This window comes from Mus musculus, chromosome X (assembly GCF_000001635.26).
Source record: "Mus musculus strain C57BL/6J chromosome X, GRCm38.p6 C57BL/6J".
NCBI classification, from domain to species: domain Eukaryota; kingdom Metazoa; phylum Chordata; class Mammalia; order Rodentia; family Muridae; genus Mus; species Mus musculus.
The window spans coordinates 9,989,626-10,005,187 of NC_000086.7; the positions used below are offsets into that span (position 1 = coordinate 9,989,626).

Genomic DNA, 15,562 nt, shown 5'->3' on the forward strand with positions numbered 1-15,562 from the left:
GTTAAGTTCTTTAGCATAAAAGAAACACTTTCTTTAGATCATGCTGTTGCAATTTGCCTCAGGAACCCCAGCACCCAGTTTAGGACTCTATTCCTTATTGTCTTTTATGGAAAGCATATTGTTCCACCTATGATAGCCTTCTAGGGATAACTTAATGTTGTTTGAATAGTTTTTATATTCTCTTCCTGAGAATTTATCAGCAAGAATTGTTATGATCTTGATCGTAAGGCTTCAGAAGGACCACACCAGGCCAAACAGTTCCATGTGAGGTTTATTGGGAGAGAGAGGAGCAAGGTGGCAGGGGAAAGAGAAGGGGGGAAGAGAGAGAGAGAGAGAGAGAGAGAGAGAGAGAGAGAGAGAGAGAGAGAGAGAGAGAGAGAGAGAGAGAGATTAGGGGGGCCTTTCTTTATATGTGGATGATGATGTAATCACAGGTAAAGATGGGAGGTAAGCCAAATGGATTCTGGAAATATTGTGGCTGTTGCCTTGGCAACAGGTCTGCAGGTCCCACCTATATAATGTCACCGGTTTCGGAGGCCCTGATACCAACAAGAATAATAAAGAACAGTATTTCATTCTATTTTTAAACTAACATTCTAGTAGATTCTCTTATTGATACTTAAATATTAAGTTAACTTAAAAATGTTACAAGAAGTTGGAGAGACCTCTTGCAGAGAGACCCAAGTTCAATTTCCAACACCCATATGGCACTTACAACCATCAATAACTATGTCTCAGGAGATCTGATACCTTCTTTTGGTCCCCACAGCCACTATATGGTGCATAGACATACATGTAGGAAAAACGCCCATACACATGTGTCTTAGTTAGGGTTTTACTGCTGTGAACAGACACCATGACCAAGGGAACTCTCATAAGGATATCATTTAATTGGGGCTGGCTTACAGGTTCAAGAGGTTCAGTTTAGTGTCATCAAAGTGTGTGCATAGCAGTGGACATGCATGATGCAGGAGGAACTGAGAGTTCTACATCTTCATCTGAAAGCTACGAGTGGAGTACTCACTTCCCGGCAGCTAGGATGGGATCTTAAAGTCCATACCCACAGTGACACACCTACTCCAACAAGACCACACCTACTCCAACAAGGCCACACTTTCAAATAGTGCCACTCCCTGAACCAAGCATATACAAACCACTGCAACATGCAAATAAAGAAATAAACAAACATAAATAAAGACATAAACAAACATAAATAAATAAATAAATACCCTTAAAAATGAACGGAGCTATATTTTCAAGGAGCCAACGAGCACACAAGAACAGATTCGTAAGTAATGTTATAAAGTATGTAAATTACATGATTGCATATGATCTACTTGTGAAATTAAATATTTGAGGCTTAATAAAGACATCTGGGTACACATGACTGCAAGTAAAGAGAAATAGGCTTGCCACCAAACCTCATGGACCAATTTTGATAACTAGAACCCCCTGGTAAAAACTGAGATCTGACTCTTGCACATTGTCCTCTGGCCTCTACATATATGCCATTGGCATTGCCACCCCCTACATACATATATAGAATAAAAAATAAATATTAAAAATTTAAATAAATGTATTTTTTCATATATAAACAACAACTAAAGATTATTTATCTAAAGCAGATATGGAAGCATCCTGATTATCAGGGACAAAAGTGGTAGATTTTTTCAAATTTTATTTTATTTTTTACTTATTTACTTCATGTTCTACTCACTGCTCCCTCCCAATTACTCCCTCCCACAATCGTTCCCCCATCCTCATTCCCCTTTTCCTCTGAGTGGGCTAGGGCCTCCTGGGTATTGCCCCACCCTGGTACTTGAAGTCTCTGTGAAGCTAGTTCCTTCCTCTCTTACTGAGGTCAGACAAGGCAGTTCAACTAGAACACATCCCATGTGAGAGGCTCCACCCAGCAGACTCAGACAGATGCAAACACCCACAGTCAAGCAGTGGATAGAGCTTGGGGACTCTCATGGAAGAATAGGAGGAAGGATTGTAGCCCCAAGGGGGATAGAAACTCCACAGAAAGACCAATGGAGTAAGCTAACCTGGACGCTTGGGGCTCTCAGAATCTGAACCACCAACCAAAGACCATACATGGGCTGGACCTAGGCTTCCACAAACTTATGTAGCAGATGTACAGCTTGATCTTCATGTAGGTCCTGAACAACTGGAGTGGGGGGTATCCCAAAAAGTGGTTGGTTTTTTTTTTTTTTAGGTTATCTTCCCTATGGATCAGGACAGCTAGCTGTGCAAAGTTCAGCTGTCCTATGCAAATCTGGGCTGGTAGGAAGCTTCCCATAACCTTTTCATAGAGATACTTCTAGTAGCCCATTGGTCAGAACCTAGTTCTGTGGTTCTATGAGTTGCAAGAGAGCATAAGGGAATATGGAATGCCACATGACAGTTACCTTCTTTATTCCTGGACATTCACTTGTAGTTTTTGTAATTGTCTCATGTACTGATTCCATATGCACACTCATTTTCTTTCCTAAACCATGTTTCCAGAAGGCACAAAGAGATTTGTGATTTAGAGTTTGAACACAATGGAGGGGACCTAGAATGCCGGTAGTCTACCTAAGAAGAGCTTGCAGGAAACACCAGTGAAAGAATGTAGACCATGACGCAAAAGAGACCGGGAAGTGGATTAAAAAGATATATTAATGGGAAGGTTATTACTGTAACCACTAGGGTTCAGTTCAACTGGAAAAGCAACAAGAACTCCATATAGCAGTCCTTAGGAGAATCCCTCAAAGAACTGGGGAACTCACCAACCCTTTTGAAAAACCCACCAATTGAGAATTGACCCTCAAGCATTTAGTGTTCAGTAACTTTTAGGTGCTCTGAACATAAGGGAGCAAACTCACCTAGAACAAGATAACCTGATAACCCAGCATTTGAGGCAGAAAACTGAAAACATGCCAACACTGTCTATTGTGGCTGCAAATTAGCTAACAGATGACCCAGAAGATGCAAAATGAAGCTTTCAATAGTGGCTACCACTGGGAGCCAAATACTTGAAACGGTTTGGAAAGACAGAAACTGCATTCAGAAATGAAAGGAGAGCATTTTACTGTTATGGCACTAGTCATCTCTCCAAATAAAATATTATTTAAGTTTATAAAAACCAGGAAGAGGACATCAAGTATGCATATTGCATTCACATGCAGTTCCAAAGAATTGGGAGAAATTCAAACGACAGCTCAAAGGTAGCAAATTTTTTTTTTTTTGCCTACTTTTCCACTGACTGTTTCCCTCTCCAGCTACCTGCTTCCTGATGATAACAAAGCCACCAAGCACAAAACTGCTGTTGTAAAAAAGAGTGTCAATCCTGAGTGGAACCATACGTTCATATTCAGTGGCCTGTATCCTCAGGATATAAAGAATGCTTGCCTAGAACTCACCATCTGGGACAAAGAGGCCTTTTCCAGCAACGTCTTTCTAGGAGGTGTTCGTTTAAATTCTGGAAGTGGTAAGGACCTGGGCGAGCTGGAGCTGGTATATGTCTGGGAATGAGCAATGATGTGGTTACTGCTGATGTGGATGTGTAGTAGATTGTTATGTAGTTTGAACTATAACTAACTCCTGAAGTAATCATGATGTATTTCTATGGTAACCTTGTATCCTTAGGCTTTACATTGAAAAAGTATTTACATTTGGTCCCTTCATATAAAAATCTTAAATACGTTCATGTAAGTGAATTTCAAGTCCTTTTTTGGTTCTCACCTCAGGTTTTGCTCAGGAAAAATCTCCAAGACAACAGAGACTTTGATAGGAGAGGAGGGACTCCTAAGACCACCATTACTACAACTTCTTTTCACTGTCTAGTACTTCAACTGAACTATGATCAAGTTGAATGGAAACTGAATTTTCTCTACAAACTACACCTAATGTTCATACGAGCAATTTGTCTTAGCTTGCTTTCTGTTGCTATAATGAAGACAATGACCAAATACAACTTAGGGAGGAAAGGGTATATTTCACCTCACAAATTGTAGACCACCATGAAGGGAAATCAGGGCAGGAACGGAAGGCAGAAACCCAGATGCAGAAACTGAAGCAGAACTTTTGGGGGCTGGGGGAGGGCATGCTGTTTATGTGCTTGTTCAGTTTGTTTCATATATAACCCAGGACTGCCTATATAGACTGCCCAGGGGCCAATCAGAGCAGTGACTTTTTTCAGTGACCCAGAAGTGTGTCACACAATGAAAACATATAACTCATAAAATATAACAGGGTACAAACTGGGTGAGAAGACATATTGCAGTGGTCAAATGCTTTAGCACTAAGAGTGCATTATGGAGTCACCTCAAATCTCTTTATCCCGTCTTAGACTAGCCATATACCATGGCATCACTTGGGCTGAGAAAGATTTCATTTATATGAAAGCATATTTTTTTTGTACATTAAGGAATGTATGACCTATGTCAGTAAAATAAAAATCTCCAGGGTTAGAAAAGTAGTTGTGGTAGAAATAGAGATCCTTATATCAGAATTCACATTAACTTGGTTTAGATGAACCAGTTTTCTGCTAAGATATCAAGGTAGGGTAGAAATGAGATATCAAGAGCCATTCTGATTTCTCTGTACAACCTAAGCAGAAGGAAGTCATGAAGGCTTCAAAACACTGATTCCTTTTAGCACCTCACTACATTTGGGAACTGAGAAGAGGCCAAGAGGATTTCTACTTAGAACTTCCCCTCAGAGATTGTTCCTTACCTTCTAGAGGTCCACTCCCTTGTGTGAAATGTTGCCCTTTCCTTTTCCTCCTTCAGGTATGAGCTACGGTAAAACTGTGGACTGGATGGACTCTCATGGGGAAGAGCAACGCCTTTGGCAAAAGATGGCTGACAACCCTGGGACATCTGTAGAGGGGGTTCTCATGCTACGTTCCAGCATGGCGAAATGTAGGCTCTGAGGCGACCAGTTCTCCCCAAACTACATCTCTGGTTGCCAGCTGTTTCCTCTCAGTGAAAGGACTAGGACTGTGAATTCACCAAAGAGTATTAGGCCATAATTGGAAACACATCAGTGCTGTGAAAAAACAAATCTGATTTTTTTGCTGATTGTCAAAGCAAACAAAAAAAAACCAAACCCATATCTTTTTATATGTTCACCTACGCAGGCTTCCCTTATTAGTCAGTAGGAAGTATACCACACCATCTTTCCAACAATCAAACCATGCTAAGACTCATAGGCTTCATATTGATAGAAACATTACAAGCTTATTAGAAAATACTGTGTTTAGATTGGGGCTCCCCATGCTTTCTCCAACTGAGTTACTTAAGGTTTATTGAGTTTGAGAAGAGAAGGGAACATTAAGAAGGTAGAGTGCTTGATGAATAACAAAGAAAGATACAGGCCTCCTTTTTTTTATCCTAGGATGACCTGTGATGTAAAGATGGCATGCTGGGGATGGTTTGAAGGATAGGGTAGAATGCTGTTATAGTGGCAAGCTTCGGAATGGAGATGGGATTATTTCAGGACATACTGGTTGGATTATGGTAACTACAGAATTCATCATGAAATTCAGCCTCCTTTTCAAGGTAAAGAGAGCTAAATGGTTACATGTGATCTCTCTGTCTCTCTCTTTCTAATACATACACACACACACACACACACACACACACACACACACACACACACACACACACATGAAAACCACAGATACCAGTATGTGTGTAGAAAAACTGGAATATAGGGTTACAGGTTACCTTGATGATTATCTAGCAATTTTAAGGAGTTTGTTATAAGAAAATACAAAATATATATTTTGTCAAATATTTTAAGCTATTCAGTAAATGGAAATAATAAATAAGGGCCAGTCAACTCATATCTCTACATTTTGTTAACTTGTAAGGCTAGTTAAGTGAAAAGGGAGATACTGTGCTGTCCTGCGCTGCTGTAGGAGAGTCAGGAAGTCTATGTTCTCTCTTTCACTTTCACTTTTCCCAAGTTATTATTTTCTTCTGCTATGATAACAGCAAGTAACAAACCACCCCAAAAGTCAATGACTTTAAATGAAAACTAATTTTCTCATGCCTATGAAATTTGCCTAGGAAAGCTCTGCTTCCTACTTACAAGCCTGGGCATCTAAGATCTAAACCAGCTGCTTCTCTCTTCTCCTCATTGGACCAGAAGAATAGTCTGAGGGTGGTGGTAACAGAAGTATAATTGGATAGGTCTCGCTGCTCAAGCACCTAAGTGTGGTATGCTTCATTGGTCAAAAGGAAGCCATATTGCTAAGTCCAAAGTTTAAGAAGGAAATGTGCCTTGCCAATAGTGATGCCATGACACGAATGAGGGTGGTAGAAAGGATGCTGAAACAGAGGCCAGTAATGAACCCATTTTGCGCCCTGGCACTTTGATGCCAAACATAAACTACCAAATTTAGATACAAAGTCAGTTAAAGCCAGAAGGGATGCCAAGTCTGGTTGTCCATTTTGTGAGTTCCAACCCTGTGGTCCAAAGAGCTGAGGTGACTTGTCCAAGGTCATATAGTGGCTCTGACTGAATCTGGACTTAATCCATAGATAATTTTGACATGACTATGCTTATCAAGAAAGTAGGTCAGAGTCTTATTATTTTCTTTCTGAAATTTGAAAACTGATTTAAGAATGCATTTAATGTTCTTCATAGTAAGGGAATACATAAACCAATCTAACTGGGTATTTCTATAAAACAAAACCCACATAGACAAAAGACATACTTTTAAATTTTTACTCTAGTTCTTCATGTAAATAAAAGGTAAACATTTTCAGTTCACTATCTTTTCCTAAATGCCAGTGCAAAATACAAGTACACTGTGTTAGTATATAACCAGAACCTTGCATTTAGGAGACTAATTCCAGAGGACCACAAGTTCAGCATCAGCCTAAACTATAATGAGACTCACTGGCAAAAGTAAAATAGTGTATGAAGATTATAGAATTCAAGCGCTTAAAGACTATGGAGTTGCTTTGCCCACCACTTCCACGTGAAAGTATACTTACTGTCAGTGTTAGCCTTTTCTATGCCTATAGGTTATTACCTTATAGAAATCCACTGAATATGTTCAGTCAGTGTTATCAGATGCCACAGGAAATATGGCTAAGCCATCTATGCTTAATAGCTTCTCTCAATAGACTTTTCTTTTTAATGATATATAGGAAGGTCTGGGAATATATATGTATTTTATTTGATATAGATATCAATCACCCAGCCATCCAGTTACATGTAACTACTTTATAGAAGTAGATATGTATATGAGGAATGAGCACATAGATGCCTGTATTTCTGAAAGATCAGAAACAAAGCAAAATCAATGAAAAGAAGTGTGAAATTCACACACTCCAGACTTTTTCTGTTTTTCTGTTTCTAGTTATTGCTTGCTCCTTCTTTTCTAACTCTGATAATTCTCAGCAGAACTGTTAACATCTACTCTTTGGAGCTCTTTCTCCTTGATTCTATACTACTTTCATGATAATATATGCTTACAACTTCAAACTTGCATATCCAGTGAAGATTTACTTCTCAGCCCTAGACACTGAGAAAATCTATCAACCCAGTATAAGTTATTCCTGTCACTGCGTAGGATAAAGCTGAAAAATCACGGGGAATAACATGTAGGTCACAGATATCTGTTCTGTAGGATGCCTTGCAAGCCTTATGCAACCAAAAGACCCACTATGACTTTAAGACAAAATTTAAACAGCAGTTGATGCTAATCACCAATCCAAGCTTGCAAACTTCTAAAAGACACTATCTGACATATGAGCTTGCTTCCAAAATGATCTGTGTTAATACCTCTTTCCTCAATAAAACACCAATATTTTCGTTTGTTCTCTGGACACATCAGAGACTGCTCAGTCTGGTGTATCTGATTACATATTCAGTCTGCTATCATTCTATCTTTCCACTCTTTTTCATGTAGGGTTTCCTTTCTCAAGGATTTATTTCTATAATTTTATTTAGTGATGACAACGTGAATCGAACTGCCAGTATGACATCTCAGTCGGGGTACTTTATTTGAAACTCTATTCAAACTAAGCATTCTGTTATCATTCTTGTTCTGGAGTCTTGTTCTAGGCCATTCTACCTCAGCACTTAGAGCGTTCGTCCTCTCTCAAGTGACAGCAAACAGGCTGATTGCTGAGTTTTATCTCTTGCTTTTCCTTCATCCTGAGGCAAAGTCAATCAAAGATTCCTAAGTCTACTTAAGTGTCCTTATCCCCACGATACCAACCAAGTCCAAACTAACATTACTCCTTTTCATGACTAGTTCAGCAAGTCTCCTAACATTAATCATTTAAGTATTTTTATTCATTGTGTGCATATATGATGTGTGTGTTACATGCACATGTCAGCCAGGGAAAAGTTCTGTGGAGTCAGTTCTCTCTTTCCACTTTACAGGGACTCTGGGGATTGAACCTAGGCAATTGGTGTTGTGCTGAAAGTATGTTGCTAAAATGAGATATCACTCTGGCTGTTATTTTTACAGCCCTTCTTGTTCTGTATCATTCCAATATCCACCATATAAGATTCATCTCAAAATAGTATCTTAAATGTCCAAATATACAGAAAAATTGAAAGAACTTTATAGGAAATACTATTGTATCCATGACCTAGCATTAGCACATGACTGTACTTGCCTGTCATTATAGAGGTTATATCTGACCATCCTGAGTGATCTATACAACTTTCCATGGGCTTTCAACTGAAATGAAAACAAAACACAAAGTATTGTATATGGCCCAGCCTAAGAAGGCCACTGCCTTTTCCCCAGGCTGTGCCCCCCCTCCCTGTCCTCCCTTCCTCTTTAGTCCCCTTGTGTACTCTTCTGGTCTTCATCTCCATAAATAATCCCAGTCTTGAATGCTACTTCCTCAGGAAAACCTTCTTGATCCTGTTCTGAAGCTGGCCTTTATTTCCCCTCCACTGCACCTATCACAATTACAATAAATTATTCATGCAATAAATCTGATGCCTATGTCTGCTACCTTCCCGTTATGTAAGATTCATGTAAGATTCATGAGGGCTGGAGCAACACATGTTCGTAAGTCTATCCCCAGTGCTTAGCTGAAAGTAGCTGATCCAAACTTTTGTTAAATAAATAAAAAGAGAACAAATATAACATCACAAAACCTTACATTAGCAAACACATTTTTCTTTTCTGTTAATTAATTTATTTACTTACTTTACATCCCAATCACATTTTTTTAAACCACCATTTCAAAGTGAGTGTGGGAAGGAGCAAACGGAGCAAGGGTGGTTAGGGACCTGCATAACTAGGGATTTGGGTCACTGACTGCATGAAATGGGGACTACTGAGAATTCTGTGCTGAAGAAAGACAAAATAGCATGTATTTTAACAGCATCCCTCTGACTGCTGTATCCAGTATTTGGGGGAGAGATAGCAACTTTCAGGACTCAGGCCATTTTCTCCTACAAGTAACAAAATAACAATCTAAAGGTTATAGAAGAATGTAACTGGCCTGTCACTCAAAAGCCTAGAAGGAGGGCTTTTACTTTAGTTTGCACAGCTGTGTTCTTCATTCAGGCTAGCTATACCCTGGATTAAGACTACTGATGTTTCATCACCGTTAGAGGCACAGTGCTTATGGTTAGCAGGGTATCTGGGTGAAAGTTGTGGAAGGCAGAGAATGTTGGCAAACTATCTAAAAGTAAATGACAGACATTAGCTAAGTTGGTGAACTGTGTCAATGCTTACTAGGAAATCTGTAGATACTAAAGAAAAAAGTTAAAATTTCCTATGTTATTATTTATTGTTAGTCAATGACTTCAATAAATAATTTCATAAACATGAAAAAGGATCACCATAGATATGCCAACTAAATTAATTTGATTTATATTATTAATTGATTTATATATATATATACATATATATATATATATATATATAACATAGACTCCTAAATGTGCATAGTTTTTAATTTAAAAATAAATCAACCTTATGTAATATCATAGGAACAACCATAGCAGGTAATCCCAGCATATCAGCTTTTCAGTAGAACAGAAGACAACATTGCCTGGAATATTTCACTCCTTATTTTGATATTTCAGTTTCTGATTTTCCCATGAATAAACTAAAAAACATAATAATAATGTGTAAAGAGACATATAATCTTAAACGCCTGATTTTATCTTCAAATGCATAAATAGCACTTGCAACAGATGAACACAATCAGATCTCATTGTGGTCATCTTGTTATCATCACTGGACTTACTCATTAGGATGTAGATTTTTCTAGGGCACAAAAGCTATGCCAGTTTGGAACACCCTATACCCCCTTTTCTTTAAAGGGTTACTAATACATGATTAATGATGATTAAGTACTTAAGTAAGTAACAGATGAATTACACCCACCTGATTCACAGTAATGGTAGTCATATGGTCCTTTGACACTTCAAGATTTATATTTAATTGGAAAAGAGAAAGCCATAGAAAGAATAATGGTAAGCCCTATTTATAGGAATAAAGTTGGTAGAAATACCAAGTCCAAAAATCCTTTGAAACTGAAAATCTGTAGCTGTGTTGGGTTTTGTTTTTTCCATGAAATACACCACACTGATCTGAACACTGCCATTAGAGGTGAGTAGGACATTTCCTGCAACAATATTGTCATTTATGGCCTTTGTAATTAAGAAAAGAAACAGCATGGACAATTTTATTGTAAGTGAAACTTTTATTAGCTTGATGTGATTGTCCTTTTGGAGGCTTTCTGCCTGTCTGTTCACCTGGCCCTGGAAGCTTCTAGCCTCTGTACAATCTACTCTAGGCTAAGAATGTTCTCACCCTCTGAGACTCCCTGCTGCATGTGCTCACCCTTTCTAGATCTTTCCGAATTCTAACTGGCTGATTCAACTCAGCTGTTCTGACTCAAATTCCTCTCCAAGCAGACTGATTCAATCTGACTTCTCTTAGATTCTCACTGAATTGCTCTGCTTGGCCTCAAACTAACTCTGGCAACGTGTTCTAATCTTCTAACTCCTCCTTATTTTCTGGCTTCGGCTGCCTCTGCTGACCTGCACTGCACTGTGTGAACTCACGAAGGAACTCAACTCCACTGCGCTGCACTCACTGTGCTGACTCCCAACTCACTGTCAAACTGATTCAACTCCACTTCACTGAACTCAACTGATTCTCTCTCTCTCTCTCTCTCTCTCTCTCTCTCTCTCTCTCTCTCTCTCTCTCTCTCTCTCCTGTTCTTAAATAGCTTTTATACTGAAAGTTGGGTGTATCCTATCTGTGACTCATTTCTCTGATTCATCACTTTGTATGCCCCTCAGTTAGTCATTGTTTGGAATAAAGGTGTGTAACTAAAGGATGCCAGCCAGAGGGGTTAAAGGTCTGTACTAAGGTTGTGTCTGAATTCCAGCCAGATCACACCGACCTAGAAAGTCTTTGAATGTGATCAGTGCAGCCATGGTGCTGGATTAAAATTCCTCTACAATATATACTGGAAAATTAGAAACAACTGCTATATTAAGAATTAGGAAAGTTACCTGAAGTATGAAATGAATATCATGATTCCATAACATTGCTCCAAACATACTAACATTGCTCCAAAAATCTCCAGAAATACTCATGATAATTGTCATCAAACTGTTTGTGTTATTCCACTACAAAAGAGTTGTAGTTTGAGAGATGCTGTATTTAGAAGACAGACTCCTCCCACCTCCTAAACATATTACACCCTTCCCAAATAGCACACCCAATGGGTTCCAAGCATTCACACTCATGAACCTAAGGGGTCATGTCCCATTCAAACAGAGTAAAATACAAACAGGATAAGGTGGAAAAACTTATCTCTGGTTTCAGAGGTCCTTAGTTCAAATATGGAATGCATACCAATCATCTTAAGTAATTTATCCCAAACAGGCCTTGGTCTCTGACTCTAAATGGACATAACTGATCTACCTTAGAATAACTGTGATACTGGGCCAGTGTGATGGCTCAGGAAACACAAGTACTTAATCCTGAATGCATAATGACATAATTCTATCCTCAGAACTCAGAGTGAAAAGGAAACAGTTGCTCCCAAGGTTTATCCTCTACCCTTCATGTGTATACTATGATACATTCATGTATACACACATGAATAAATATTTGAAAAAATGAAGATACCTGGTGAATTAATGTACATGAATATGGCTGGAAAAATTTAAACTACCATGCAAAACTGAGTTAACTTAGAGAACACTTTAATTCCTTTTCCTTAGATGCTGGTTTGGATATTGAACATTCTATATACAATAAAGTGGCCCCCAGTATATGAAATGTGTTCTAAAAGATATTTATTGTGAGAAATACTATCGTTTAAATTATTATAGTTCCCCCCACAAGGCCATGTGTTAATACTTAATCAGCATTAGTGGGTAGTAAAAAGTTTTAGAGGTGTATCATCATGTGACACTCAGGTTACCAGGTCCATGCCCTTGAAGGGGCTATTTAGGATCCTGGACCTTTTCCCATTCCACCTATCCAAGCCATAAGGGAAATAGTTTTATCCTACTTTTTGCCAAGACTTTTCTGGCCTGCCACTAAAGAACCAAAAATAATGAGGTCAACAAACCATGGATTAAAACCTCAAGTATTTGGGATGGACATAGAATGCTAACATGTATGATAGTTTTGTTCAGGGCAGGATTTCATGTTTCAACTGATTGGATGATGAATATTACAGAACATGTTTAAATATGCTGAAGATAAACATCTATGGTCAGGTTTTGTTTCTCTGCTCAAATTGAGGAGCATGCTAGCAACCCAATAACCCTACTTTGCTAACCTTACTACCCCTACCTCAGATCTCCTGGACTATAAACTGTCTTTTGTTGTGCCTCATCCATACCCTCCATGCCATATGGAGGAAACCTGCCTTTCTCACAGGAATAGTCTTCAAGATCATGCTTTTAATATGCATAAACAATTTTCCACTCTGTCAAAACACACTCCATGGAAGCACAAGCTAATATGTCGCTGTGAGGAAGGCATACTATTTCAAATATTATCAGTTGCACTTCATTTACTTTACCACAATTCATCGATTTATCCCAGAGGAGAATCCTTAGGAAGGTGAAATTGAGTACTTATTTGATATAGGCCACGAGTTCCAAAATGCTCACACTTTTTTTTATCCAGTATTTTAACACAGAAGAAAGTTCTGAGGCTGGAATTAATGTACATAATTAAAGCAAAGTTTGAATCACTGGAATCAGGTAGCAGATCAGGGAACTAGACTTGTGTTTAAATCAAAAGAATACATTGTTATCTCTATGTTACATAAACTTCTGCCAAAAAAAGGGAATCTAATTATACATGCCACATAGTACTTTACTTAAGAAATTTTAATTTTGACATTATAAACTTCAAACTTATTTGTGAGAATGCATAGGAATTGACAAAGCCCAACAGAGAGACTTGAGGAGCCACTCAATCACAAAGTGATGGAGTGCTAGAATGATTAATCTGACCTAATCACAAAGATTGTGTCAATCACTCAGAGCTGGAGGTATTATTATTTGAGAATTGTGAATATCTTTTCTTTTTATAAGTGGATATTAGATAATAGAGATTATTGTCAGTTGACATGGAGAAAGGAACATCTAGACTTTTTTTTTAACTCTCTCTGACATTCCTTGGATTGGTACAATATACACAAGGGTTTAGGAGACCCCCTTCATTGATTTTTTTTCACATGGGTTTCTGAAAATATCATTATTTCATTTAAACTCTTCCCTGCCACCTCAGAAACCACGCTAACATTATTTACTCGCAAAACATCTGAATGAGCAGGCAAGTTACCTTGGCACCTGCCCAAGATGCTAGAGGCATTCTTTGGAAATAAAATGAGGTGGGGAACTACACTCAGGAAGAATATGTTATTGACAGGGGGGAAAGGCTGCTTGAGTATTTAGATGAGGCAGAGATTCTATCCCTGAAGAGCAATTTATAAGTGGCTAAATAGCTTTCTAAGGGACAGTTTTCTGAGACAAGGGGGTTGTTTTGATGAATATGGCACACCAGTTTGGGCCAGACACAAACTGCTAAGAACATAGGGGAAATGAAAAGTTGCCTTTCCCTGAGGCTTCCTTTGTATCTCTTCCATCAGTAAAGTATGCCTCAATAAATGCCATACAAATATTTAAAGAGGATATCAAAGCCATAAGGTGGTGGAGCACAGCTGTAACCCTATCTACTCAGGATACCAAGGTAGGAGGATCACAAATTTGGAGCTAGCCTGGGCAAGTTAGGAAGCTCTTGTCTCCAAAGAAAAAATTTCTTAAAAGACTTGAGTTGGAGCTCAATGTTAGAACACTTGCCTCACTTGTGTGAGACGCTGAGTTCAGTCTAAGCATTAAAATTAAATTGATCTGAGAGATACACCATCAGGTCAGGTATTAACCCAGCCCTGTGACTGTACTGGGTCTCCAATTCCTTAGGTAAGCCTTGTATTGATGAGCAAGACAAGATTTTATTTGGGACCGATAGATGAGTCTAGGGGTTTGGTGAATTACACAAGGAAGGCACATTTTTAATGTCTCATGAACATGTATGAATCATTGTGTTACAGAATGAGGCCTATTCAGGAAAGATAAAGAGGAGAATTTTCCCAAAATTCTGTTATCAAATCATCTATACACGTGTTCATTCGCTTGTGCCAACATAGTCTCCTAACTTATTTTTCTTATAAGAAGTTGGCCTATTTTGCTTGTTTCTAGTGAAGAGATTTTATTGCTTAGAGAAAACTTGGGTTTATAGAAAACCTGAATAGAAGCTACAGAGAGTTTTGATATACTATTTATCTCCACAGTTCCTCCTAAGTAACTCCTTGAAGCAGTGGAGCACATTTACTTTAGAATTGATGATACAATATTTGGACATTATTTTTGACTTAAGGTGATACTTTATACTGCTTCTTTTGATAAATACAGAAACATAATGAAGATTCGTTACAGACTTGCTGCTTTTGCTTAGCAATAGGCATTTAAGGCCCTTTCTTGTCTTTTGTGTGTGATACTTCAGTGTTTTCTGTAGTAAGTGCACCTAATATGATATTAGTCCTCTTCACAAAATTTTCAGTGATGTGTGTGTGTGTGTACGTGTGTATTTGTTTTTAAGTATATGGCAATAAAAGTATAGAACACTGAGAAATCAATGTTTTAATCTCAAGAGATGATAAAAAGTCTTCATTCATTTGGCTATTTTGTTGTTGGCTACAAAGTTCCTGTTTTCTTACCCAAACATGTTTAGTACAAAATTAGTAACAATATGTAAATGTTTAACATGTTAGCTTCTAAGCTTCTGAATGGAATATTTATGGGAGACTAAAGCTGTATGCCATCCTGCACCTGATGCAAAGTGTGATGTATTGCTCATTAAATTCACTTTCCCAATATCTCTACCATGTTGTCTTCACATTCTTCTGAGCTCTGGGAGATAAGATTGTATGTCTTGAAGATTGATTATGTGCTGTCTCGCCTCCCTGTTTTTACACTTCTTTGTCTTTGAAGACATGGGCATTTGCTGAGCTGACATAGACTAGATAAACATGTAGTTTCC

General features: G+C 38.3%; 1 protein-coding gene across 18 annotated transcripts in view; it reads left to right on the plus strand.

Moving 5' to 3' along the window:
• Sytl5 (synaptotagmin-like 5) overlaps window positions 1–9,239 on the plus strand; it is a 251,243-nt gene extending 242,004 nt beyond the window's left edge. For 16 of the 18 annotated variants that reach the window (XM_017318467.2, XM_011247463.3, XM_011247469.3 and 13 more), the window contains 2 exons: window positions 3,264–3,472; window positions 4,776–9,098. In XM_017318467.2, coding sequence (XP_017173956.1) covers window positions 3,264–3,472; window positions 4,776–4,918 — 352 coding nt within the window. In that variant the 3' untranslated portion in view covers window positions 4,919–9,098. Of the gene's footprint in view, window positions 1–3,263; window positions 3,473–4,775 lie in introns of all 18 variants that reach the window. The other 2 variants (NM_177704.3, NM_001290728.1) reach the window with 1 other exon arrangement.
• The last annotated feature ends 6,323 nt before the right edge of the window (window positions 9,240–15,562 follow it).